Genomic DNA, 27,377 nt, shown 5'->3' with positions numbered 1-27,377 from the left:
ATACGGGGATCATAGCATCTACCACCCAGGGTTGTTGTGAGGATTAAATAAAATAATGTATATAAACCGTATAGTATTTACATAATAGGTGCTTAATAAATATCAAAATCCCTTCCCTTGATGGGCGGTATTGGTGTTCCCCTCTCTGGTTGGGAGTCCCTACCTCTTCCCCTAAGCATAATTTCTTGCCTCAGTATTCTAAAGGTTGATCCCTTCTGGAAGAGCAGGAATAAGAAAGGGACCCTTGTGTATTGTTTGGTTTTGTTGCCTAAATGGTTGGAGCTTCTTGCCCAGGGTGTCTTAATAGTAGGCACAGTTGCCCTAACCGACCTTGGGAATTTGCCATTATGGGAAGAGCCTGGAGACACTGCTGCATCGTCTGACCAAAGTCCATGCGCGGGTAAGGCTTTGTCAGGAAAAACGGCTGCCTAAGGCCCCCACAGTGTACTCTGTACCTGAGCACGCACAGGGGCCTCCTGAGCGCCTGCCTTGGACCATGAAGTCTGGATCACGTCATTCAGACAAACCACAGGTGAGACAGGCCTTGGCCACCTTCCAAAAGGACAGGGCCTGAGTGCTGCAGGCCTGCCACACACCTCTGTTGCCCTTACTCCAGTTGGCCACCTCCTATTCCCGCCACAGAAGTGCTCCTCCCTTGTTGACACTTGCCAAACAATCCCTGCTCTCCTAGAAATGTGATCACTGATAATAACGCACTCCCATGAGACCTACTATCCTTGTTCTTTCCAACTATTATAATTTCTTCCTGCATGTTGTTAATCCTACCAACACATCACGTTCTTGTGTGGACTACAGGGCCCAGAAACCACAGCTCTCCCCAAGCAGTGTGTTCTGACAGAAAGAGCTGGAAAGTCTTGGGAGTGAGTCCCAGCTCTCCATTCTGTGTTTGGACAAGTTACATAATCTTCCCAGTGTTTCCAAGTCTGTAAGATAGTTTAGTGAGACTGACCTCAAGGGTTGCAGTACCAATGATATGAGATAATGTGGGCAAAGCACGTGGCCCAGAGCCTGATACTAGGAATTCAGCGAATTGTGATCTGACCCCTCCCCCCTCCCCAGGATGTGCTGGAATTCACCCACTGTGCTTTTCAGGTAAAATCCTTTTTGGAACAGGCTCCACAATAAAATAAAGTAGCAAAACAATAAAATACAGGCCTCCTTTTCTCTCTTCTTTCCCCCTTTCTTCTTTCTTCCTCCTCCTTTTCTACATGCTCCTTTTCTTCCTGTTCTATTCTTTCTTTCTTTTGTATGTTTATGTGTCTGGTATTTCTTTTCTGCTGCTCCTACCATAGCTTAGCCAGGGTCAGGGAGCGATTAACCAAATGTTTTTACTGTGAGAATCAGATCAGAAGATAAAAGAAGTCAAAAGAGGAAAGTGTTCTAGAATGGAGCCAGGTTTCTCACTTCGTGCCCCCAGCATTAGAAAATACATTATCGGTATAGATCTGAACCATCGTGGGCTAGGTGAAATTTAAGGGGAAGACTCTCTAACCTATCTTTAGTATGGCCAGACCACCCTTGTCTCCCTTCACATCTTACTGATTTGTTTGCAGCGATGGACTCCAAGGCCAAAGGACAGAACTGTGTTTGTCAGGCAAACCCTTTTGGGTTCCCAGGAGCAGAGGTGAATGAGGCAGTGGGAGGAGAGGCCATAAGGATGATAGAAAGAGAAATGTACTGTGAGAGGGTGGCAGGATTGGAGCTCCTTGAGCTAGAGATCTTGACCAAATGATTCTCCTTTCTGATTCCTTATTTCTCTATTTATGAAATGAATAATTCTCACTTGTAAGGTGGTTAGGAGGTTCAAATATGAGAGTACTTATGAAATGTGAAATAAACTTGCTTAGAAGAAGCATATCATAATTTACATTTATCCAACTACAAAGCACCTATTTCATGACATCCACTGCTAGGCACTGGAGAAACATAAACAGTAAGAAAGGGTCTTTCTAAGGAACTCAAAAGCTAGAGGGTATTTTTAGGATAATGGTTCGATGGGGTCTTCAGACAGTGGACCTGAAGACTTAAGAACTAGAACTGGCCTAAAGACAGGTATGGTCAAGCTACTGAAAGGTGTAGAGGGATAATAACAGTCTCCAGATATCTTCACCCGATAGGTGTGCCCCAAACTTTCTTTCTGCTGTGTGTGTCACCAAGGTGAGGGCTGAAGCAGTTCAAATGCTCCATGAGCAGGAGGAAGCTGTGGGACGATGGGGAGGGTCCCTGCAGAGAATGGAGCCTCATCAGCGTCGGAAACCACAGGAAACCAGGTCAGTGCATGGGGCCCACTCCCTTAGCTCCAGGGCTCAGCTGTGAGCTCTAGGGCTTCCTGAGCACACTATACTGATGAGTGGATCCTTGAAGCTGGAGGCCCTTTGGCAGAAGAACTGGAACTGGCCAGAGGGTAGAGAGAGAAAGCTAGGCGATAGTCCTAAACGTCAGCTAGGTGGGAGGCAGGATGCATAGGGGGCCATGAGAGGTTTACATGCATCCTATAGTGCTTTTTTGTTCTGCGTAGCTCTAAATGGTGCATCAGTCACCTCTGTCTCCAGCACCCACTGCAGAGAAGTGCTTGATAGCTCTGTCAGTCCTCTAAGTGAGAGGATGAAGCATGTGTCCAGGGGAGATCCAAGTGCAGGAGTGTGCTAAGGGGCGGGTCGAATCTGCAGGGTGTTGCAGGAGTAGGAGGGGTTAAGAAATGGGTGCAGCCTGCCATCCATCCCCCTAACCCCGTCTCTGCCTCTTTCCTGTTATTTCTCTGCCAGACCAGGAGTCCCCTTGCCCTCCAGGTAGGGGAGCAGGGTTTTCTGAGGGGCAAGTGTCCTTCAATCCCTCCACTTGGAGAAGAAGGAATGTAGCCTGGCCGGCTGGTTGGGATCAAGGAAGAGCTTTGAGACAGGGCGGGGCAGGGGCAGGCTGAGGCGAGGGCTCCTGCTGGCACCTCGCTCCCAGCTGCTGCTACATGGCAAGGCCCTGCGGCCCACCTTCAGGAGGTGCAGCCATGTTCTGGGCACCCTGACCCCACAGAAAGCCCATGGGGAGCCCCGGACTGGCAGCCCTGCTCCTGCCTCTCCTCCAGCTGTCCATTGGCCTGTCTGCCTCTGCTGGGATTGGCTGCCCCTACCTTCCCCTGTGGAGCACCCGCTGTCTGCCGGCTTCTCACATGGTAAGGTGCGCCTGCCGCTGCCGGGTGGGGACACCTGGCTGGCACAGGCTGGGAAAGCTCCCCACTCTCCTGCTTGTCCTCTCGTAACCCCCAAGTTTCTGAGCTCTGATGGCGGCTTCAGTGTGCTCTCTACACAGTTTTGAAGGGATAGTCAAGGCCCTGGAGCACTGAGGGCCTGGGCAGGGTGGAGCTGGGAAGAAAAGTGCTGGAGTGGATGGGCTGTTAGCTTACGCGGGCTTTGAAATTAGGTGATGTGAAGCAAAGACCCAGACAGAATGCTCCTCATGGGAATCCCTACTAATTATACTTCTGTCCTTTCTTTTCCTTACTGGGCCCTGTGCCTTCAGGATGACAGTTTCACTGGTGAGTCTCATTCCCTGCCCTGCTCCTCTTCCCCATTCCTCCATTCTAATTTTTGGTTCTCAACCTGGGAAGTAGCATAGTATCAAGGAAAAAGCACAGAACAAGCCTGGATTTGCGTTGTAATTCTGCCACATACTCCACGTGTGGCTTCAGGCAGTGCACAGTTTCTGAGGGGTATAGCAGCACAGGAGAAATGATTGTACAATGAAAACTGTTGTCCCTGAGCTGTGGAAAGGATTGAATGAGAGCCAGGTAAATCTCCAGACACTCCCACTTAGCTGGTCCCTCACCAGTCAGTAATCACAGCAATGAAACTTCCTATTTTACAGTACATTCTACTGAATATTTTATAAGGCATTTTCCCATACATTATGTTACTTGATCTTGACAGCAGCCCCACTTTATGAATGAGGAAGTTGAGACTTAGAGGAGTCTGTAACTTGCCCCTGGTCACTTGGCCAGGATGTAAGTGGCAGAGCTCAGCCTCAAGTCCAACTGGTCTGAGGCAGAAGGGACCTCCTGGGACCTTACCATTTTATTTCCTTTTCATCTTTCACAGGAAAGTCTGCCCAGATTACTCGCCATACCTGGTCGACCCTTGCCCTCTTCCCAAAGCCTTGGTGTGCTTGGATCTGCCACTGTCCCTGCTGTTGGTGCCTGTATCTGGTGTCAGGTCCCTCAGGTATGAGGAACAGCCTTTTGTGCCATTCTTAGTGGAGATGGGAATCAGGGGAATCTGGGGGGCCCCTAGGCTGAGGTGAGTAAAAGTTATCATACTAGATGTTTGTCCTGTTGTCAACCTCCGCAGAGACTCAGGCCCTCCTAAAATAGCACACCATGATTGATATTTGTGAGTTCAGTTGTATCATTTTGTGAAGGTGTTTCTCCTTTCAGCTGGTAACAATTCTTGGGATTAAAATGTCTTAGTTCTGGAGCTTCCTAGGTGGCACAGTGGTTAAGAATCCACCTGCCAATGCAGAGGTCATGGGTTTGATCCCAGCTCCAGGAAGATCCCACATGCTGTGAAGCAACTAAGCCTGTGTGCCAACAAAAAAAAATGTTTTAGTTCTGTGAATTTAGTATTATTACCTTCTTTTTAAAAAATTAATTTATTTTATTGGCTGTGTTGGGTCTTCATTGCTGCACTCAGGCTTTCTCTAGTTGTGGTGAGCAGGGGCTACTCTTCATTGTGGTGCATGGGCTTCTCATTGTGGTGGCTTCTCTTGTTGTGGCATAGGCTCTAGGTGCGTGGGCTTCAATAGTTGCAGCACATGGGCTCAATAGTTGTGGCTCTCGGGCTCTAGAGCACAGGCTCAGTAGTTGTGGTGCACAGACTTAGTTGCTCCACGGCATGGGGGATCTTCCCAGACCAGGGATCTAACCCGTGTCCCCTGCATTCACAGGCGATTCCTAAACACTGCACCACCAGGAAAGTCCCTTGTTTTTTTTCTTTTGGCTGCACTGGGTCTTCGTTGCTGTGCACGGACTTTCTCTAGTTGTGGCGAGCAGGGGCAACTCTTCATTGCAGTGTGAGGGCTTCTTAGTGTGGTGAACTCTCTTGCTGCAGAGCATGGGCTCTAGGTGCATGGGCTTCAGTGGTTGTAGCATGCAGGCTCAATAGTTGTGGCACATGGGCCCTAGAACACTCGGGCTTCAGTAGTTGTGGTGCACGAGTTTAGTTGCTCTGAGACATGTGGGATCTTTCCAGACCAGGGATCGAACCTGTGTCCCCTGCATTGGCAGGCGGATTCTTAACCACTGTGCCACCAGGCAAGTCCTGTTACCTTCCATCTGTAAAGTAAGATCTGTCTTATTCAACTCTACATTTTCATTGCCTAGCTCAGTACCTGAGGCATACTAAATGCCCACACACTGCTTAAGAATGAACAGTTTCTAATTGTGCACTATTATAAATAATGCTACCATGAACATCTTTGTATATATGTAGCTTTTTCTCTACTTAAGAAATTAATCCTTTTTTGACTGTATCATAACTTTTAGGACTAAAGAAGTTTGAGATCATTACCCTCCCTGATCTAAAATGACTGACTGTCCAACACTGGGTCACTTCTCCAGATAGGGGAGGGGCCTTGAAGGGCTGGATAGTAAATATATCATTCCCTGTACAGGTCTTCAGTGGGGCTGGCTCCATCTCCTGGTACAGAAATCCAAAAAGTCTTACAAGTTCCTGTTCTGTAGGAGACAGGGGATGCCAGCATCTGCTCAGGTACTCTCCCAACCAGTTCCAGCCCTGCCCTATACCCCACAGCCCTTCCCTTTCTGGCCTCTTATTCTGTTCTCCAGCCGCATAAGAGAGATAGAAAGCGTGGAGCTCAAGAAGACTGTTCTGTCCATTACATAGTTAGGCACACTGAGGCTTAAAGTTTGAGCAGCTCACCTATGGTGCCCTGCGTCCCAGAAACAGGAATAGAAGCCAGAGTTCCTGATTCCTGGCCTGAGGCCAACCTTGCTCTCTGCCTGCAGATGAAGCTGCTAAGTAGCCGTTGCCTGTCTGAGAAGGGCCATCACATCTCCGTCCCCTCCCCAGACACCTCCCATAAGGGGCTGCGCTCCAAAAGAACCCAGCCTACGGATCCAGAGGCAGGGGAAGGTCTCTCCAAACCTGGCTCACAAAGGCTTGGAGGTAAGCACATTGTGTAACTGGAGATGGTGGAGTCAAGTAGTCGTGCCTGTGCTAAAGCCAAAAGACAAGGCCACCAAGTACCCCTTTTCACCAGGGCCTGAGTTCTCTTTTGACTTGCTGCCTGAGGCACGGATTATTCAAGTGACCATTCCTCCAGGCCCTGAGGTCAGTGTGCGTCTTTGCCACCAGTGGGCACTAGAATGTGAGGAGCTGAGCCGTCCCTTCGATGCCCAGGTATGAAGTACCATCTGCCTGTAAATGCCAGATCACACAGGGCTGGAGTGAAAGGACCTACCCACTGTACAGATGGGGAGACTGAGGCTCAGAGAGAGATGGTAATTGTCCAAGACTTCCTTACAAGTCTGAAGTGCCTAGCATGAAGACCTTTTTGAACTAGGCAGAGAACACAGTGGGCCTTGGCTCCTGGCAGGAGAGGAAGGAAAGGGCAGGTCAAGACCTGGGGCAACCATGAATGCCTAGCAGAGAAGTTAATATGGCACTTACCCCCCATGAGAGGACACTCAGTGAAATTCAGGTTGCCTTAAGAGGTCTTTTCAGTTCCCCCAAGAAGCTGTTCTCTCTGTGAAAATAACAAAGTGGTCACATCTGCCTTCCATCTCCCTCCCTTTTTTCACTGTCCCTCAGAGAATGAGATGTCCCCTATTCTCCCAGCCTAGGCTCTGACACCCCACCTCAACCTCCAGTTGTCACGGATGCCCTTGTATACAGCTGGTACCATTTGCAGGGACTGATGCCGTACCCGAGTCCCTCAGTTCTCTGCATTTAAAATGGCAATGATGCCTCCCAAGATCACTGTGATGCTAGTATTTAATTAATTGAGTTGGTACTTCTAGCTCCTCGCACTCTCCCTTGCATACAGTAAGGGCTCAATAAATGTATATTCCTTTCCCCATCTCCTTCCTACCCCCATTCCATATATCGAGACACCTAGAGCAGATGGCCAGACTACAGGGCAGAGCCCCCCTGAGAAGAAATTTCTCAGTGAAAGAAATGTCTCAGATAAGAGGAAAAGTAGGGTGTGTGGTGGCTGAGGAACTTCCTCCTGCCCTTTTCCAGGGTGCCTCTGCTCTTTCTCAGGCCCCTCTTCTTCTCTCCTTTTGCTGCTTTGTCCACAGAAAATTGTGTCTGGGACACGCACTGTAGACCTGCCTTATGAATTCCTTCTGCCCTGTCTGTGCATCGAGGTGAGCAGAGGAAAAGATGTGGGTGGTCCATGGCTCCACTCCCAGGTCAGCCAGATAGCACAGTTGGTCAAGCATATCTCCACTAAGTCAGGTTTGAAAAGGGCTGGTGTTAACAAGATGCTAGGGAAGGCTGGTGCCAGCCTGACGGTGAGCTGCAGACTGAGTCAGGGATGGAGTGTCCTGCTGACCGTGGGACATTCCTGGGGGTGATTCCAACCTCAGCCCCACCCAAACCCAGCTTGCCTTTGTTGAGACCCGGCCTCAGCCCACAGAGGCAGAGTAGACAGCTGCCTTCACTGGGTGTTCTGAGCCATCACAGTGGAGGCTCATGGCCACTGTAAGGTTCCACGTAGCCCCAGAAGTCTCATCCCCACTAGCCCTGCATGGAAGTCCTCCTTCTCTCCTTGTAAGATTGCGGTACCTAGCATTAAGCTCCTTTGGACTAGACAGGAAAGGCAGGGGGCCTTGTCACCCAGGAGGAGACAAAAGGGAGGGTGCAGGCAGAGACCTGGAGCAGGGAGCACCTGCCAGGGGGACAACATTGGATGTTGGGCTGTCGAAGGGAGGGGCCCCATAGGGCACTGGGCACCTTGGGAATCCCTGAGAGTGGAGGCCAGGGAAGGCAAAAGTTGAGGAACGTGGACCTCATGATTTACCTCTTTCTGGCGATAGGTTCTCCTCTCTGGGAGAAGAGGACTCAGCCCCTCACTCACTGATCTCGCTCCTATAGTGTGCGGTTCCTCCCTGAGTGCCAAGCGCCACCCACCCTTGCCCACACCCCGCACTTCTCTGCCTCCTTGGAGCAAGATCAAGCCAGAATGAGTTTCAAGTCTGAGTGATGCAGGGAAAGCCATTCCTCTGACCCTCCTTCCCTGCTCCCCTGTCCCCACAGGCATCCTATCTGCAAGAGGACACTGTGAGGCGCAAAAAATGTCCCTTCCAGAGCTGGCCTGAAGCCTGTGAGTGCTGCTCATGTGACTCTTGTACATGCACAGCTTCTCTCTATCTCCCCCCCACGCACACGAATATATACATGTACACACACACACACACACACACGCACACCCTCTACACCTGTGCTGGAGGAAGTCCCCAGAGGCATGTAGGCACTTTCTCTGGAGTCAGTGGGGGCAAGTCATGGGCTACCATGTCTACCAATCAGCCTGCCAATAAATCAGAGTATTGAACATTGTATTAGGCACTGTGGGAGGGTCAGAAACATCCACCCCAGGAGGTAGTGTCCTAAGAGGGTGGACCAGAAGACCTGGACTCACATCCCAGCTCTGCCACTTATTCTTCTCTGAGCCTCAGTTTCCTCAGCTGTAAAATAATGATACTTGACCTTCACTTTGCAACTCCTGAGGCTGGAATTCAATGTTATGTGTGAAAGTGGTTGGTGACATCTGTGCGTCTTTTTGAGTCCAAATTACGGAGACAGGATACTCAAACATGACAAATGAATAGCACAAAGCAGCCTATGGTCCAGGGCAGGGTTATAATTAAGGAACAGACTGTAGGGCATGAACACAGGGGAGGGAGAAGCCCATGACGGTTGCCATGAGTAGAAAAGGTCTCCTAAAGGAAGTGGCACTTGAGCTGGGCTCAGAAAATGGGCAGGATTTAGAAAGGAGAGGAGGGAGAGGAAAGCATTCTTGGTTCTGAGAGGAACATAAGCAAAGATATGAAGATTTCGAGTTTGGGGAGCAGCAAGGAGTTGGCCAGAATGGAGGTTCAGGAAGGAGAGGAAACAGCTAAGTAGAAGAGGTAACAGGAGAGGCTGGAGGAGGCTTGCTCATTTATCAGGCATCTAGGCAGACCAGGGCTGTGCCAAGCTCCTTCACAGATGTCATCTCCTGCTGCCCCGGGGATAGGGCTCAGGCCTCCCAGGTCTCACCCTCTGCCCCTGCTGCCTGCACAGATGGCTCAGACTTCTGGGAGTCAGTGAAGTTTACTGATCACAGCCAGCACAGTCAGATGGTCATGGCCCTGACACTCCGCTGCCCGCTGAAGCTGGAGGCCTCCCTCTGCCAGAGGCAGGACTGGCACACCCTCTGCGAAGACCTCCCCAACGCCACGGCTCAAGAGTCAGAGGGGGTGAGACAGGCCTCCCTAGGACCTGGGTGGGCAGGGCTGGGGTCTGGAGCCCTGCTCCCTAACTCTCTTCACCCACCACAGTGGTATTTCTTGGAGAAGGTGGACTTGCACCCCCAGCTCTGCTTCAAGGTACAGACATGGGCAGCAGGGGCTGGGGAAGGGTGTGCCTGGCGCCTGGAGCTTGCTGACTTGCCATTCTTGGGTTTCTCAGTTCTCTTTCGGAAACAGCAGCCACGTTGAATGCCCCCACCGGACATTCGGTGAGCCAATAAGTGACCCTGGCTGGGACCCCTTCCCCCCATTTCACCCTCACGCCAAACTCTATCCCTGTCCTGACTTCTCTATCAACTGCAGCCCAGCTCCTTTCACCTCCCACAAGACATCATCTCTCACATGATGCCCTTCCCCACCCCTGGCAGCCCCATCCTGGACTGTGAGCATGGACACCCAGGCCCAGCAGCTGGTCCTTCACTTCTCTTCAAGGACGCACGCCACCTTCAGTGCTGCCTGGAGCCACCCAGGCTTGGGGCAGGACGACATGGTGCCGCCTGTGTACAGCGTCAGCCAGGTATGGCCTAGCCAGGGCTTGGCCCCCACTACGACCTGCTGATTAGAGCACAGCGGGTGGAGGCAAGCAACTCTCTCATTTACAGCATCAGGTTATTTATATTCCTGATCAGCCCTTGTTCCTCTGCCAGTCAGTGGGATCATCAGTGGACTGGTTTCTAATCCTTTTCGATTCTGAACCTACAGGGATATACAGAGGCAAGAGACTGGCCCTCCCACACCCAGCTGTTCTCTGGCCCACTTGAACTGCCACCATATTTTATATCAATGCCCTCTCTTGAACCATGTGACCTCTACCACTGCTCTCCTGCCTGCCTCCACAAGGCACCTGGCAGAAGTTCTCTATCTTTGGGAGGCAGAGCCCCAGGAAGCTGCAGTGCTCTTTGCAGAATACTGTAAACCACTGACAGATTTAACTCTATCATGTGAACTAAAAACAGTTTGACTAGCAGACTCTCTTCTGTGTATCTGACATAAAAACCACCATCAAATATATCCTCAAAACCACAGCACCAAGCTGACTAAGCATGGCTAGCTCGTTTTGGTTGTTTCTTACATGCAGCTTGTTTATTTTTTTTGTATTCTGTGAGGACTCCCAAGCAGACAGGTGGTAGCCAATGTTTAAGATTTAAGATGAAACCATGCTTAAGATGTACGATGAAGTCCTGTGGGATAACCTAAAGTTGAGAGCTAAATCTGTGCACTCAGTTATTTCTGTGAGCTGGGGACTTCACTGAGTCTAACCATGATTTGAGAGCCACTGTGTCAGCACCTGCTCACAGCTGGCTCGAGAATGGGGTCTGGGGCTAGGCTGGGGTAGGGGGTGGAGGGTGTTCCCAAAGGATAGAGACTGATCAGCTCTCTAACCAGCACCCAGAACACAGGGTGAAGCCAATCCTGCCTGTAGACAGATGGCAATAAGTTCAGCATACATTTATTGAGTGCCTACTCTGTTCCCATTCTGTTTTAGGTCCTGGGAGATCCCAGAAAAGTATATAACAGTCTTAGCCCCTAAAGAGTCCCTGGTGTAATAATAGCTACTACTACTAAATGAATACACACTGTACTATGTGTTTTAAAAAAATATTTATTTATTTATTTTGGCTGTGCTCTGTCCTAGTTGCAGCACTTGGGATCTTTTAGTTGCAGCATGCAGACTCTTAGTTGCAGCATGCAGGGTCTAGTTCCTCAACCAGGGATCAAACCCAGGCCCCCTGCCTTGGGAGCTCGGAGTCTTGCCCACTGGACCACCAGGGAAGTCCCCACACTGTGTGTTATAAAGGGTGTTCACCTGCATATTCCCATGTGATGCTTTCAGTAACCCAGTAAAGTAAGGATTATTGTCTGTCATACACAAATGAAGAAACTGAGGCTTAAGGAAGAAGGCAGTCTATCTCCACACAAAGATCCCACAGCTAGGAACCACAAACAATAGTTAAGCCTGACTTTGTTAGCTGTGGCCTCCTGACTCTACAACTTACGTTCTTTCCAGTGGACAAGCTGCCCCTTCAGGTGCACAGGACAGAGAAGACAGGCAGCCTGTAGTTAGCCTCCTAGTTTGTGAGCTGCATGAGGACAGAGACAGTGTCCATGCCTGCCTTGTCTCCGCAGGGCCTGGCACAGAGTAGGCACCCAGAGTATGTTTGTTGGCGAGTGTCTGATTGCCTGGTTAATGTGTATCTGTGCAGCAGTTGAGATCTGCGAATGATCAGTGGGATCTGGGAATGAAGCCTGGGAAGGCTTCTTGTCAGAGGTGGCACTTGGCCCTAAGCCTGGGTTGGATTTGGGTGGGGGTGGTGGGTAGAAAGGAGGAACACAGCAGTGGGCAAAGACTCGGGGGCTGGACAGAGCCATATTTACCTCTATGGGGATAGTCATTCTGCTCTTTGTTCCCACAGACTCAGGGCTCAAGCCCAGTGACACTAGACCTCATCATTCCCTTCCTGAGGCCAGGGGACTGTGTCCTGGTAAGGAATCCTGCCCTCACGCTGCATACACTCCCCTGGCATCTACGCCACAGGTGACACATGGGGCAAATCCAGTCTGTAAAAAAGTTTGATTTGGCCAGCATGGTGTTCAAAATTGGAATTAGTTGCCACCATTTTAATATTGGGAAGTGTCATTTTTTTTTTTTTTTGGGCACACGGGCTTAGTTGCTCCGCGGCATGTGGGATCTTCCTGGAGCTGGGATCGAACCCGTGACTTCTGCATTGGCAGGCGGATTCTTAACCACTGCACCACCTAGGAAGCCCCAGTGTCATATTTTTAAAAGTTGATTTCTGTTATCTTTTGAAAAAATCAGAAAACCTGGTGCTTTGCATCCACATTCAGGCATGGTGATCATGGGCTGGAGCTCATTGGTGTCTGATTACTTCAGTCAGTGCCTGTGCCCTCCAGGTCTTCATGGATGCCCTGGTCAACGTTGGGTTTACTTTTTTTTTTTTTAAAGGTATTTTGTTTTTTGTTTTTGATGTGGGCCATTTTTTAAGTCTTTATTATAGAGTTCGTAACAATATTGCTTCTGTTTTATGTTTTGATTTTTTGGCCCTGAGGCACGTGGGATCTTAGGTCCCTGACCAGGGATTGAACTCGCACCGCCTGCATTAGAAGGCGAAATCTTAACCATTGGAAGTCCCTGGGTTTACTTTCTGAGTTTGCCACTCTTGATTTTGTTATGTGCCCAGCCAGAGGTGGGCCAATCACAAACCCTGTGCTGGAGGAATTCCCTATCTACTCCGTGCCTTATTCAACTTCCGCTTGGAGGAGGATTTACTCTGGCTTACAGGGGTGGGGGTCTCTGTGCCCTCAGGTGTGGAGGTCAGATGTCCAGTTTGCCTGGAAGCACCTCTTGTGTCCAGATGGTGAGCTCTTGGGGGTGGGGGGAGTGAGAGGGAGGTTGGGCACTGAGGAGCCAGACTTGGCCTCACCCTGCTTGACTCAGTCTCTCATAGACGCCTGGGGCTCTTGATCCTGGCACTGCTGGCCTTCACCACCCTACTGGGCGTTGTTCTGGCCCTCGCCTGCCGGCGCCCACTGTCGGGTAAACTCACTGGGGTAACCTGGGGATTCAGACTTGCTTGGCTCCTAGGCTAGTTGTCCCCCATTCCTCTCCCGCCCAGGCTCCCTTCCCAAAGAGCCTCTTCCCTGCCGCTGCACCCAGCTCTCTGGGACCCAAGGCGGTGAGCCTCAGGCCCCCTAGTGGGCAGGAATGGTTAAGGCAGGGCAAAGGTCCCTCTGCAGGTGGTTCACTGCGCCAGTCTCTAGGCAGGAGGCTAGTGGGGCGGAAATCCCGTCTGTGCTGCACCTGGCGCCCTGGCCCGCGCGTCTTTCGGAGCACCTTTATCTAATTAGCCCAAAGGTGCCCTATAGGTCTATAGGGTAAAGCTACCTTGGGTGCCCACCCCCAACGCAGATGAGGAAGTGGGGGTGGGGGGAGTTAACTCTATCATGTAGCCCCGAAGCCCGGGAGGGCTGTGCTGTCCCTTAGCCCCCTGAGCCTGTTCGTCTGTCGCTCCCTCCTCCAGGCCCAGTTCGAGCGCGGCCGGTGCTGCTCCTGCACGTGGCTGACTCCGAGGCTCAGCGGCGCCTGGTGGGAGCGCTGGCTGAATTGCTGCGGGCCTCGCTGGGCGGCGGGCGCGACGTGATCGTGGACTTGTGGGAGGGCACGCGGGTAGCGCGCGTGGGCCCGCTGCCCTGGCTTTGGGCGGCGCGGGCGCGCGTGGCGCGGGAGCGGGGCACCGTGCTGCTGCTGTGGAGCGGCGCCAGCCCCAGCCCTGCCGGCGGCCCCGATCCCCGTGCAGCGCCCTTGCGCGCCCTGCTGCGCGCCGCCCCGCGCCCGCTGCTGCTGCTCGCTTACTTCAGTCGCCTCTGCGCCAAGGGCGACATTCCCCCGCCGCTGCGCGCCCTGCCCCGCTACCGCCTGCTGCACGACCTGCCGCGCCTGCTGCGGGCGCTGGGCGCGCGGACTTCTACCCAAGCCACCAGCTGGGGCCGCCTCGGGGCCCGGCAGTGCCTGCGGGGTCGCGTGGAGCTGTGCCGCCAGCTGGAACGCGAGGCCGCCAGACTTGCTGACCAAGGCTGAGCAGAACTCACCGCAGTCCAGATGTCTGTGGCCGCAGGCCCAGGGGAACTGGCTGGAACCCCCGAGTGAGGCTTCTACCCTGGAATCCTTGGAGTGCCTCCTTGGGGCTACTGGCCAAAGAGCCTTACTCTGCCTCCCAGCGCTGCAGTGGGACATCACACTCACTGTCCCTGCCCGTTCCTCACGTCCCCAGTCTCTTCCTCATGCTTCTGCTTCCTCAGAACTCCCAGGGAGAGAGTCATTCTTTACTGAGAACACGCCTGACCTCAGTCCTGTTGTGGGTGGGGGATTGTCCCACTTCCTCTCTCCAGAATTCCAGATAATAGCCTGCACGTGCTCCAGTCCAGGCCCGAGAGGTTGAGACAGGGGTTGGGGAGGCAGGAGCTATGGCAGTTCTGAGTGGGAGGCAGCTCCAGAGGGGGTGGGGGGACAGAAGACCCCTTTGGGAGCCATGTATTCCCCTTTTCCAGACCGGGGTCCTGCCCAGAGTGGGAGGGATGGAGGGCTCTGGACCCAGGGAAAGAGGCTTTGGCCCTGGGTGGTGGGGGCAAAGGTGGGACAGTGGAGATGGAGAGAGAGAAAGTTGAATAAATGTGAACATGATGGATACGCTAAGAAACACAAGGTGCTTCCCCAGTGTGCCCAGGGTGCTGAGTTGGGGGAAGGGTCAGCAAGACCCTGCCTGGGGGTTGTTATACATCATTTTCTGAACCCAAATCCGCATCCATGTCTGTCATGTTCTCACAAGTAATGCCTCTGAAAAGGCAAAGGAGGACCCAGAAATCTCCTTGATCCTCACTGATTCTTCAGAGAGAGGAGAGGAAAACACAGCTTCAGAACGGTGGTGTGGGTCCATGGTCATGCAGCCAGCCCATGGCAGCAGCGCAAACAGGACTCTGTCTTCCTGGCTCTGGGTCCTGGGTTCCTTGCCCCCACCCCTCACTTGAGCATAGGCCAGGAAGTGGTGAAAAGCCCACTTTCTGGTGCCCCTTGTCTCTGCCTTTAGATCTCCTGTCCCACAATGAGGCCCAAGGGAAATGTGTGAAGGGACCTGGGGTGCCCAGTAAGAGGGGCCCCGTGGACACCAAGATCCCAGAGTCACATAGGAAGTGAAAATGCCCCTGGATTGCCCAGGGCCTGGGCTGTCTCGAGGGAGGGAGCCTTCCTCCTTAAGGACTCCCAGAGTGAGTAAGAGCTCTTACTCAACCATTAGGCCACCACCCTCTCCAGGGGCCCCTCCCAGCCAGGTGTCAGCAGAGAAGAGGGAGGAGGAAGGGAAGGGGAGGAGAGGAAGGGAGGGAGGGAGGGAGGCCAACACTCCAGTCTGGGCTGCTGGCTCCCAGGCCTGGTGTTGGTGGGAGGGACAGGGCGGGGCGGGAACAGCGGGCTGCCTGCTGGGAGCCGAAACGAAAGCACTCTGGCTGGGACTGGACGGGAGTCAGGACTCCTGGGAGAGGGCGTGCACAAGCAGGCCAGCACCCGGGACCCCGACACTGGGGAGGGATTCCGGCCCCTCCTGCCCACAGGCACGCGGCTGAGTGGGAGAAGAGGTGTGGTGTCTGCCCCCCTTCGGGGGGGCAGGACAGGGCCTCAGGCCTGGGTGCTGCCTGGCACCTGGAAGATGCCTGTGCCCTGGTTCCTTCTGTCCTTGGCATTGGGCCGAAACCCTGTGGTCCTTTCTCTGGAGAGGGTTGTGGGGCCTGAGGACACTGCCCGCTGCTCTCCGGTGAGTCTGGGGCCCCGGGAGGGTTGAGAAAGGCTCAGGGCTCAGTCTGCGGCCATTGAGGCTGTAGCCTGGCTCCTGTCACTGCCATCGCTGTCAGAACCGCCCTGGCTGGTCTGTCGGGTGCTGATGGGGTAAGAGAATGATGGGGAGGGGGCAAGAGGTGGGTCTGAGTTCTTCTGTTGAGGACTTGGAAAAGGGAGCCCTAGAAAGAGGTAGGCGGGTGGGGGGCCTCAGGCAGGAAAAGATGGTTAGATTTGGAGGCATAAACTCTGACTTGTCTTTACATCCTTCCCAGGGCCTTTCCTGCCACCTTTGGGGTGAGTAGCCCGCCCTACCTTTAGAGAGGAAAGATCTTCCCAGGTTGGCAGATGGGAGGGGAGCTGTTTGGTCCCATGCCCTCACCACCTACCCTCAGCCCAGGCAGAGCCCAAAGCTCCTTGGCCCTCTGGGGATGTCAGGAGCAAGCAGATTCTGGGTCTGAGCAGTTTCAACTCCCACCCTGCCCTTCACGCACAGATGGTGACGTGCTCTGCCTGCCTGGGAGCCTCGTGTCTGCCCCAGGCCCCGTGCTGGTGCCCACACGCCTGCAGACAGAGCTGGTGCTAAGGTGCTACGAGGAGACCGACTGTGACCTCTGTGTGCGTGTGACCGTCCACTTGGCTGTGCACGGTGAGCCTGTCATCCCGTGACTGGGCACGGGTGCAGGTGAATGTGTCTGGGGTGGGCACGAAGACCTGGGGGGGGGGGGGCGGTCCGTCAGGCAGCACATGGCCTCCTCAGTATTCTCCTGAAGGACACTGGCCAATGGATCCCTCAGGTCAGACTGGTCTCCCCATCTACCCCCTAGGCCCCAGGCCTGGCCTCTGCTTCCTAGCACTGAGCTTCCTGGGAGGAAGCCAAACCCAAAGCCAGAGCTGGGGCCGGATCTGAGCCTCGCTCTTGGGTCCTTCCAGGGTACTGGGAAGAGCCTGAAGATGAAGCAAAGTTTGGAAGAGCAGCTGACCCAGAGTTTGTGGTGCCTACGAACGGTGAGGAGAAGCCAGCTGGCCCCACTGCCCCTTGCCAGAGCCTTGCCCAGGGCCCCTGGCCTGACCAACTCCCTGCCCTGTTGCTCACAGCCTCTCTCCAGGCCCACATCGTGCTCTCCTTCCAGGCCTACCCTACTGCCCGCTGCGTCCTACTGGAGGTGCAAGTGCCTGCTGCCCTCGTGCAGCCTGGTCAGTCTGTGGTATGCAAAACAATAATAATGCTAACCGCCTTCTAAAGATGAAATTAATGAAGTGCTTTCATGTGCATTATCTCTTTAAGTCCTGTTTCTGGCAGGGCTGTGGACAAGTCCTTTCAGTCTTTTTTGCCTCAGTTTTCCTGTTTGTAAAGTGGGAAAAAGAATAGTCCTACCTTGGGAATTCCCTGGCGGTACGGTGGTTGGAACTCCGCGCTTTCACTGCCTAGGGCCCTGGTTCGATCCTTGGTCGGGGAACTAAGATCCCATAAGCTATGCAGTGCTTCCAAAAAAAAAAAAAAAAAGAATAGACATACCTCACGTGGCTATTGTGAGAATTAAATAGATATGTTGATATGTATAAAACACATATGCCCAGCACAGACGAGCCTCAGAAAGCTTAATTTTTCCTTTCTTTTGTAATCCTCAAAACTACCCCTAGAAACGACATTATTATTGCCCTCATGCTCCGCATAGAGAAGCTGAGGCTTGCAGAGGGGAGGTCTGTGGGCTGAATCCACCTCTCCGGATTTCCTGCTGTACCGTGTCTGCCCCACACGTCTGTCTCTCCCATGGTGCAGGGTATTGGGGCTTCTTCCAACCCCAGGGGGCTGCTCATGGTTGAGAGATGTATCTCCACTTGGGCCAAGTCGCTCAAACTTTGACTTCCCCTCCCACCCCCAGCCCCCAGCCAATATCCTCTTACCTGGAAACTAATGGGAGATCACCTGCTGTCTCCCCTCACAGGGCAATCGTGAGGCCCACTGAGGCACTGGGTGTGAGAACCACTTCTGTGGGGAGGGCCTCCCACATTGTGCTGGGGTCTCTGATCGCCTTAGCTTTGGCACTTGACCTGGAACAGCAGGGATGGGGCAAGGACTAATAGAGTGAGGGCCCTTAGCCTGGCCCTGCTGCCACCCTCCTGAGGGCGTGTGCTTTAGAATTGGAGGCCTTTGAGGACACATGGATGGCAGAACTTGGGGCCATACAGTATGACCTGTCATTGGTTGGGAACAGGGCAGAGGGTGAGCGGAGCAGACCATGGACAGGAGCCTCGATTCTGAGCCCTATACCACCAGCCTTCTGCCACCCTCTCCTCACAGGGCTCTGTAGTATTTGACTGCTTCGGGGCTGCCCTGGGGGCTGAGGTGCGAATCTGGTCCTATACTCAGCCCAGGTACCAGAAGGAACTCAATCTCACACAGCAGCTGCCTGGTAAGTGGCCCCAGAGCCTGAAGGGCCCCAAGTGCTGGCCCCCTGTTCTCTCCCCCTACTGGCCACTGCCCTTCTGCTTTCACCCCCTTCCTCGTCCCAACTGCTCCCAGGCGCTCTCACTCCCAGCCTTCCCAGAGTCAGTCCCTCATGCCTCCTCTCCCCAGGTGACATTGCTTCACAGTGCCTGGGCAAGGTGCCTCGGGCACTGGAATAGATATGGGTGGTACTGAGGGGATCCATGGGTTGGATCGCCCCCCTTCTTTCTTTGGCCCCCAACCCCACTGGAGGCTTTTCTGTGATCTCTCCCCAGACTGCAAGGGTCTCGAAGTCCGGGACAGCATTCAGAGCTGCTGGGGTAGGAGCTAGGGCCAGTGGGGCTGGGAGGAGGGAGGGGCCTGTTCTGGAGCGTGAGGAACTCTTGAGTCAACTTCAGGTCTGGCTGCCACCCCGCAGAGGCTCACAGAGCTCATTCATTCATTCATTCATTCATTTATCACACATGGATTGCAGTAGCTCCTACTCAGTGCCAGGCGTTTAGAATATAAAGGTGAATCTCTCACTTCTTAGAACAAATATTTATTAGTACCAGGGACATCTAGAGGCCCAAAGCATTGTCAAGATTATGTGCATTGCCCCCCCATATATCAAAATAAAAATAGTACTAAACCATAAAACAAGGGCTAAGAAACTCAACGTTCTGATGATTTTTCTCATGCAGTATTTGGACTTTTTGTTTTGTTCATTTTTTTTTTTTGTATTTTTTTAATCATGGTATAACATACATACAGGAAAGTGTGTAAAGTGCACTAATTTTTTTTTTTAAGTGCACTAATTTTAATGTCCAGTTCAATTAATTTTTACATATGTGTACACTTGCATAACTACCAGGCACATCGAGATAGAAACACTGTGATGCTTTTTGAACTCAAATTATTTCAACTTCATTTTCTATTTGGTTTTTTTTTTTTTTTCTATTTGGTTTTTTAAACTTAAGCTTGATGCCTCTTGGGTAATTCATTAAAGACGATACCAGAGCTTTGAGGATACAGATACACATCATGGATTGCATGTCTTTATTCATTTGGTAGACATTGATTCACTTATTCAACAGATATTTATTGAGTAATTACTCTGCCCAAGGAATAGCCGTAGGCAATGGAGATAAACCACTAAAAAAAACCCCAAAAAAACCCTGACAAAAATCCCTGCCTTCACAGAGCTGATATTCTAGCTAGGAGTCAGGGTCAGGGTGGGGGTGATGGAGGACACAGTAAACACATGGAGATGTGAAATATGCAATAAGTTTGATGGTTATTACTGCTATGGAGAAAATTCAGGGAAGGGGGATATGGAGGTTGGAAGTTGCAGTGGTCAGTGAGCAAAAGACCTGAAGGAGGTGAGGTATGAACCATGTGGGTATCTAAGGGAAAAGAGTTCCATGTGGAGGTAATAGCCAGTGCAAAGGGCCTGAGGCAGGAGTATGTCTAGTGTCTTTAAGTATAGTAAGAAGGACAGCGTGTCTGCAGCAGGTTAATTAAGGACAAGAGTGCTAGGAAATGAGGGTAGAGCAGTCATAGCAGCCATACTGCGGAGGGACTTGCAAGCCATTGTAATGACTCTGGTTTTACTCTGGGAGTGATGTGGGGGGCCATCAGAAGGTTCTGAGCAGAGGAGAATGATGTATTTTACAGTGGTTACTGGTACTTCTGGCTGCAGAGGGAGAAGCAAGGAGAAGAGCCCTCTTCAGACCCCATACTGGGGCCTACATGGGCTCAGTCTTGGGCTGTGGCCAAAGTCTGGTCTGAGATAGAGACGCAGGCTCTGCCCTCCAGGGGCCTACTAGTCTAGGGGGTTTGAAGGAAACTCCAAAGGGTCAGTGGGTGGGTATGACGCCGGCTTGGGTGGGCAGAAGAGGTGAAGGAAGTCTCTATTTCTTTGCCTTCCCCGCAGCCCTGCCCTGGCTCAACGTGTCTGCAGATGGTGACGACGTGCGCCTGGTGCTGGACGTCTCTGAAGAGCAGCGCTTTGGCCTCTCCCTGTACTGGAACCAGGTCCAGGGCCCTGCAAAACCCTGGTGGCACAGAAACCTGGTGAGGCCTCCCCCTCCCCAAGTCCATTCCCACTGTAGGCCGATGCTCATGCTAAAGTTGCAAGTGCAATATCAAAGGGGACCCTTGAAAAGGACACAGCCACCCACACCCAAAGCAAGGAACGTTGGTGGGGGAACCGCTGCCTGCTTGGTGTCCTTAACTTTGGCTTCCAGCCTTCCTCCTCCTCATCTTCTCCAGCTTCTCCTCTTCTGCTTGTTCCACAGACTGGGCCGCAGACCATTACCTTGAACCACACAGACCTGGTTCCCTGCCTCTGTATTCAGGTAGGAGCTGAGTCCAGCTGGGGGCCCGGGGAAGGGGATCAGGGAATCGATGAGAGGGTTGGCCCTCACCCTCCTGGTCTCCCCACCCTCCACACTCCTCTTTGAGGTAGAAACTATGGCTCCCTATAGGGGCTGGCCCTCCCTTGCCCTTTGCTGTCCGATGTCTTCTGTTTGTACATGTCCTGAATGCTCTTCCTGATCCTCTATCCATGGCACTTCTACCTGTGCTTCATGGCCCCCTTCAGATTTCACCTCCCGCTTGAAGGGTTCCACTCCTCCTCCAGTTCCCTCTTTGTGCCCCCCTGGAGAGTAGAGCACGTGCTGTGAACTCAAACTCGTTTGAGTCCTGACTCTTGCCACTTGCTAGCTGTGTGACCTTGGACAAGTCACTTTACCTCTCTGAGCTTGTTTCCTACGTGTAAAATGGGAATAACAGTGCCAGACTCACAGGGCTGTTATAAGGAAGTGTGCCACTTCCAGCTTATGTACATTATAATAATATAATCTCCCTCTGATTGTACATGTAATTGGTCATCAGCTCCCATCTGTTTTGCCTCTGACATTAGTGTCTCTCATGCCCACTACCTGAAATGCCCTCACTTCTTTTCCATACACCCCAGTCCTTCCAGTTCAAATGTCACCTCTTTCTCAAAGTTTTTGGTCAACCTCCTGGCCTCTCCTATCTCCAAATCTTCTTGCATTTCTGTCTTTCCTTGTCCAGTTATCATTTATCACTTCTTATTTGGGCACCTGTCTCTTCTTGCACACCACAAATCCTCAGTAAATGAGCAACTGAGTTATTAATTTGTATACATGTTTTATCCATACTACAACTGTGAATTTGTAATTTCCTTGAAGGCAAGGAAATGAGAGCTATTCAAATTTAGTAAATTCCCCAGAGTCTTGCGTAATGCCTGGCATGTGTTGGTTAAGTGAATGAATGGATGAATGAATGAGTAAAACTTTACTGCCTAACACAGTGATAGGACATATAACAGACACTCATGAAATGTTTGCTGTGACATAATGTCCTCATAATGTCCTACTATGTCCTCATTGCTACATAGTAGGTGCTCTTAAAGGTTTGCTGAATAAATTAATATATTATCTCTAGTGCTTAGAACAGGGCTAATTAATGGGTGCACTTAAAAAGTCTATTGGGGCTTCCTAGGTGGCGCAGTGGTTAAGAATCCACCTGCCAATGCAGAGGTCACGGATTCAATCCCAGCTCCAGGAAGATCCCACATGCCGCGGAGCAACTAAGCCCGTGTGCCAAAATAAAATAAAAATAAAAATAAAATAAAAATAAAAAGTCTATTGGAAGAATAAATGGATGTGTCCTTAACACAGCACAGTGCCTGGCAAATAGTAGGTTCTCACAAAATGATTGTGGATTTAATTGTCAAATGTCCCTATGCCTACCATAGTGGTAAGACACATAGTAGGTACTCATTAAACATTTGTTAAGTGAAGGTGTTGCCAGATGTTGGCATAGGGTTGGCTGGAAGAATAATGTGTGCAATTCTAGGGCCTCGCAAAGGGCAAAAAGACTGGCAAACGTTTGTGAAATACATCTTCTCTCCATGTCCAGTATCCCAGAGGAATTAGTTCCAGGACCTCTGTGGATACCAAAATCCGCAGATGTTCAAGTCCCTTATATACTATAAAATGGTGTAGTATTTACATATAACCTATTCACATACCCCTGTATACTTTAAATCATTTCTAGATTGCTTATCATATCTAAGACAATGCAAATGCTATGTAAATAGTTGTAAATACAATGTAAATGCTATGTAAACAGTTTCCTGCAGGCAATTCAAGTTTTGCTTTCTTGCAACTTTCTGGAATTTTTTTCCAAATATTTTTGACCTGAGGATGTGGAACAGTGGATAAGGAAGGCCAAGCAGGACTGATGTATGGGCTGAATGAATGCATCCCCAGGGTTTAGCAGAGGGTTGGCTGGGTTGAACTGACCTGCGGAGTCTTGTTTCCTTTCTAGGTGTGGCCGCTGGAGCCCGACTCAGTCAGGACCAGCATTTGCCCCTTTAGGGAGGGTAAGTGGACCAGCCCGGCCAGGTTGGGAGTGGGCTGGGCAGGGCCTGCCAGTGCATGGTGCGCAGTGACCTGGCCTTCTCCCTGCAGACCCCCGTGCACACCGGAACCTCTGGCGTGCTGCCAGGCTGCAGCTGCTGCCCCCGCGGGGCTGGCGGCTGGAGGCACCATGCTCGCTGCCTGCGGAAGCCACACTGTGCTGGCAGGCACCCGATGGGGGCCCTTGCCAGCCACTGGTCCCGCCACTGCCCCGAGAAAATGTCACTGTGAATGTAAGTGCGGCAGCAGGAGGTTCTCAGGGTTGGGGAAGGAAGGGGAGTCCAGAAGCCCACCTTTCACGACCCCACCCGCTATCCTCTTTCTACAGAAGGCTCTTGAATTTCCGTTGCTGAAAGGCCACCCCAACGTCTGTGTCCAGGCAAGGAGGGGGTGCCAGAGAGCTGGGCTGGGGGCAGGACCCGCATGGACCCCCAGACGGTCACTGTCTTCTGGATCCTTTTTATCCTTGGGTCCCTGGAGCAAAGTGGTTACCGGCTTCCTCTTTGGAGTTCCACTAGTTACTTTAGCAGTGCATCGCATGGGACCCTGGGCAGTTCATCTCTCTGAACGTCAGTCTCCTCATCTATTTAAGAGGGATAATAATAGTAACTACTTCGAAGAGTGGTTATGAAGATTAAATAAGTGCTTCACCTTAGCAACTGGTACAAACTAAATGCCCCATAAAGGTTCCTGCTATAATTATCCTACTGCTCTACCTGTAGAAATGGGTTGCTTTACAATGTCAAAGGATAGTTACAAAAATGTGAACTCAAGGTTTATTGAGCAACCACTATGTGCCAGGCACTGTTCAGGCTCTTGAAATAGATATGTCAGTGAATAAAACCAATAAATGTTCCCATTCTTATACAGTTTACGTTCTAATGGAAAAAGGCAGACGGTAGACATAATGAGTGAATTATACAGTGTGTTAAAATTGTATATAAATGCTATAGGGAAAGGTGGGGAAGGATAAAGGCAGGTTGGAGTTGCAATTTCAAGAGGGACAGTCAGATGAGGCCTCTTTGAGAAGGTGGTTAGATGAGAAGCGGGTGTATAAAGTGCTCTGTTAGAAATGAAAAGAGCTAATTTAGGGCTGTAAGGCAGTTAGCACAGATGACCTCACAAGGCTGAGCCTGAGAAAGATGGAGTGATTCCTGATTTCTCAGCCTCAAACCCAGATCTGCCTAAGGTCAGGTCGAGTCCAGACCACCCCCCTCAACCTGACAGGCCTCCCTTTATCTATCTCTTCTCTTCTGATTTTTCTGGCCTCAGCGTTTGCTTTTCCTTTTCCTTGTGTCCCTAACCCTGGCCCCCTCTAAGCAGGTGAGCACCTGGGAGAAGCTGCAGCTGCAAGAATGCTTGTGGGCTGGTGAGTGGGACCTGGGGGAGGCTGGGGCAAGGCCACACTGCAATAGGAGTGGACTCGGGAAGTGCCAGCTCCTGGGGGTGAAGGTCACGCATGGGGCAGGGGAGTGGCAGCCCCCAACCAGGTTGGGTCTCACTCAGAGTGGGCTCTCACCCTTTCCAGCCTCCCTGGGGCCCCTCAAGGATGACGTGCTGCTGGTGGAGAAACGAGGACCCCAGGACAACAGATCACTCTGTGCCTTGGAACCCAGTGGCTGCACACCACTGCTCAGCAGAGCATCCACGGTGAGGGATGGGGGACCCTCCTCCACGTTCCTTTCCAGCTCCATCTCAAACCTGGCCCCCAGATTTCACTCTATTCAATTTCCCCTCCTCTGTGCCAGGCCCTGTGCTTGTCTCTGGGAACGTGGGGGTGACTCAGACCTGGGCCTGGTTCTCAGTGGCCTCTCAAAAGTCTCCCAGCCCCTCTCCCCTACTATTCTGTCCAGCTGTAGCCTGGTGGTCTCCTAGGTGTGGTGCCTCTAGGTGACAGCCCCCACCCCTTGGCTTAGCAGAGGGCAGCTCGCCTTGGAGAGCAGTTACTACAAGACGTGCAGTCAGGCCAGTGTCTACAGGTGAGTAGGTGGCAGGAGGGCCCTCCCCAACACTCAAAGGCAACAGGCTTCAAACCCTGTGTTCAACCTCTTCTACCTCTTCCTGTGCTGAGCAGGAAAACTCTCACTCTTCCGGGACAGGGGCTTCCTCACTGTCCCTCTAGCACCCACTTACCCACCATCTATGTGCCTATTTTGTGTCCAGCCCTGGGGAAGCTGAGTTGAAGAAGCATAGTTCCTGCCACCAAGTTGCTCACTGCTGGCTAGAAACAAGCAAACAGATAACCATTGAGTTAAGACAACCAATAACCAATGTGTTAAACTTTGGATTCCACAGAGAGCTTCAAGGAAGGCTCTCTGGGAAGGCAAGAAATAGGCACAGCATAAGCAAAGGCAGAGCAGCATGTGGCAACCTGCTGTGTGTGGGGGGAAATATGCATAGTTGAGGCTGGAAATTTGGGACCAGAACTTGGTGGGTGTTGAACACCAAGCTGGGGGCTCTGGATTTGCTTTTGTTGGTGTCTTACAGCTCTGGGACGATGACCTGGGAGCACTATGGGCCTGCCCCATGGACAAGTGTGAGTATTACAAGAACTGCCCTTCTTCTCTGTACCAGGAGCTGGAATCTTGACAGGGACCATTCCTGGGGGGAGCACACACAATGGTCTTGTCCTTCCCTGTCTAAGATCAATCAGAGGGTCATTCCTTCATTAATTCACAAACCACAAAGAGCACTTGCAGGGATCCCAGCATCACTGAAGAGACAAAATCCCTGCCCCCATGCCAGCCATAGAAGCTAGAAAGACATTAGCTAACCAGTCATCTAGGAAGTGTGAGCTACTGAAGGAGTCACTATAAAGTAAAAGTGTCCAAAGCCCTGAATTCATATAATGGGGAGCTGACCTAGGTCAGGTGAGGAGTTCAGGGGAAAGGTTGGAGGTGAACTCTGAAGGCTGAGCTAGGTGAAGGGGGGTAGAGATGCATTCTTGTGAAGACTCTGGGGTGCTCTTCTGAGAAACTCCAAGGTGACCAGTGTGCCTGGAGGGTCTTGAGAGGCAGGCCTCTGTCATGAGATGAGGATGCAAGGGCCATGTAGGGCCTTGGGAGCCAATGTAAGCAATTTGCATATTATGTTAAGAATAGCAGGAGCTTCCTGAAAAGCTATAATCAAATTTGTATTTTAAAAAGATCTCTGGGGCTGCCATGTGATAATGACTTAGAGGCAAAAAAGAGGTCAGGGCCACCAGTTAGAAGGCTCTTACAGTCATCCAAGAGAGTGAGGTCAAGGTCTAGTAACCCTAGGCTTAGGGGGCAATAATCTTAGCTGACATTTGAGCACCTACTATGCCCGGCACTGTGTTCAGTGTTGTGTATTAATACACACAGTCCTCACAACCATACTATGAAGTAGATACTATTCTTATCCCAATTTTACAGAGATGAAAACTGAGGCAGAACGTGAAGTCACTTATCCAAGTCACCCAAGCAAATGGAACTATGTTCATACACTGGCTCTGACCCTATGAACTGTGGACTTTGGGCAGATCGCTTCATTTCTCTGAGCCTTAGTTTTGTCCCTTCGTGAAGCAGGGGTCTCTAACGAGCCTTTCTTCTCCCCTGGGTCTCCTAGATATCCACCAGCGCTGGGCCCTGGTCTGGCTGGCCTGCTTACTCTTCGGCGCTGTGCTTTTCCTCCTCCTCCTCCTCAAAAAGAACCACGTGAAAGGTGAGCGTTTCCTGGCTCCCCATTCCCCAGGGGCAGGACGCGCGTGGACCTGGGCACGGGCCAGGAGAAGGCGGCAGCTGGGCTCACCGGCTGCCTCCGCTCCTCTCACCTCACAGGGTGGCTGAGGCTCTTGAAGGAGGACGTCCGCGCGGGGGGTGAGTGTGAGCCAGCGCCGGGCGGGGGGCCGCCCGCAGCGGGCCGGGCCTCGGGCCAGCTCACGTCTCTCCTCCCGCTCTGTTCTCTCCCGCAGCGGCTGCCAGGAGCCGCGCGGCTCTGCTCCTCTACTCCGCCGACGACGCTGCCTTCGAGCGCCTCGTGGGCGCCCTGGCATCGGCGCTGTGCCAGCTGCCGCTGCGCGTGGCCGTGGACCTGTGGAGCCGCCGCGCACTGAGCGCGCAGGGGCCCCTGGCCTGGTTCCACGCGCAGCGGCGCCAGACCCTGCAGGACGGCGGCGTGGTGGTCCTGCTCTTCTCGCCCGGCGCCGTGGCGCTGTGCCGCGAGTGGCTGCAGGACGCGACCTCGGCGCCCGGGGCGCACGGCCCGCACGACGCCTTCGCCGCCTCGCTCAGCTGCGTGCTGCCCGACTTCCTGCAGGGCCGAGCGCCCGGCCGCTACGTCGGGGCCTACTTCGACAGACTGCTGTCCCCGGACGCCGTGCCCGCCCTGTTCCGCTGCGTGCCGGTCTTCTCCCTGCCCTCACAGATGCCCGACTTCCTGGGGACCCTGCAGGGGCCCGCCGCCCCCCGCCCCCGGAGGCTCGCGGAGAGAGCCCAGCAAGTATCCCGGGCCCTGCAGCCCGCCGTGGACGGCTGCTTACGGGCCCCGGGGGCCCCGGGGCTGGGACGCAGGGTGGGGCCTGAGGCAGGGGACAGGACTTGAATAAAGGCAGACGCTATTTTTCTACCCGTGTCTCCCACGTGT

The 27,377-nt window shown here is 52.4% G+C and overlaps 2 protein-coding genes across 25 annotated transcripts; both read left to right on the top strand.

Annotated features, from left to right (window-relative positions):
- Positions 1-2,759: 2,759 nt before the first annotated feature.
- IL17RE (interleukin 17 receptor E) lies at positions 2,760-15,420 on the top strand. Of its 6 annotated transcripts, none has more exons than XR_009048704.1 (16): positions 2,760-3,187; positions 3,535-3,550; positions 4,110-4,232; positions 5,680-5,777; positions 6,035-6,194; positions 6,289-6,428; positions 7,331-7,399; positions 8,292-8,358; positions 9,318-9,493; positions 9,575-9,622; positions 9,705-9,753; positions 9,913-10,061; positions 11,959-12,027; positions 12,870-12,921; positions 13,012-13,100; positions 13,585-13,723. XR_009048704.1 is itself a non-coding variant. In XM_057704915.1 (16 exons), the coding sequence occupies exons 1-16, from the start codon at positions 3,056-3,058 to the stop codon at positions 14,139-14,141; spliced, it is 1,941 nt and encodes a 646-aa protein (XP_057560898.1). In that variant the 5' UTR covers positions 2,760-3,055; the 3' UTR covers positions 14,142-15,420. The 6 variants fall into 6 exon arrangements, 5 of the variants coding, with proteins under 5 accessions (XP_057560898.1, XP_057560897.1, XP_057560901.1 ...); XM_057704915.1 differs by having other exon boundaries at positions 6,352-6,428; positions 13,002-13,100; positions 13,585-15,420; XM_057704914.1 differs by having other exon boundaries at positions 13,002-13,100; positions 13,585-15,420.
- Positions 15,421-15,497: 77 nt separating this feature from the next.
- On the top strand, positions 15,498-27,359 carry IL17RC (interleukin 17 receptor C). Of its 19 annotated transcripts, none has more exons than XM_057704897.1 (19): positions 15,499-15,867; positions 16,163-16,184; positions 16,384-16,536; positions 16,821-16,895; positions 16,986-17,095; positions 18,193-18,304; positions 18,615-18,659; positions 20,255-20,394; positions 20,619-20,678; positions 22,681-22,735; positions 22,824-23,005; positions 23,101-23,151; positions 24,096-24,141; positions 24,301-24,422; positions 24,689-24,751; positions 25,260-25,308; positions 26,361-26,456; positions 26,573-26,611; positions 26,707-27,359. In XM_057704897.1, the coding sequence occupies exons 1-19, from the start codon at positions 15,763-15,765 to the stop codon at positions 27,333-27,335; spliced, it is 2,154 nt and encodes a 717-aa protein (XP_057560880.1). In that variant the 5' UTR covers positions 15,499-15,762; the 3' UTR covers positions 27,336-27,359. The 19 variants fall into 19 exon arrangements, with proteins under 19 accessions (XP_057560892.1, XP_057560880.1, XP_057560888.1 ...); XM_057704893.1 differs by having other exon boundaries at positions 15,612-15,867; positions 24,692-24,751; XM_057704909.1 differs by lacking the exon at positions 16,163-16,184 and having other exon boundaries at positions 15,498-15,867; positions 16,986-17,084.
- The last annotated feature ends 18 nt before the right edge of the window (positions 27,360-27,377 follow it).

This window comes from Hippopotamus amphibius, chromosome 13 (assembly GCF_030028045.1).
Source record: "Hippopotamus amphibius kiboko isolate mHipAmp2 chromosome 13, mHipAmp2.hap2, whole genome shotgun sequence".
Taxonomy (NCBI): domain Eukaryota; kingdom Metazoa; phylum Chordata; class Mammalia; order Artiodactyla; family Hippopotamidae; genus Hippopotamus; species Hippopotamus amphibius.
Note: the sequence above shows the minus strand (reverse complement) of the source record. Positions and strands in the feature narration are given on the sequence as shown.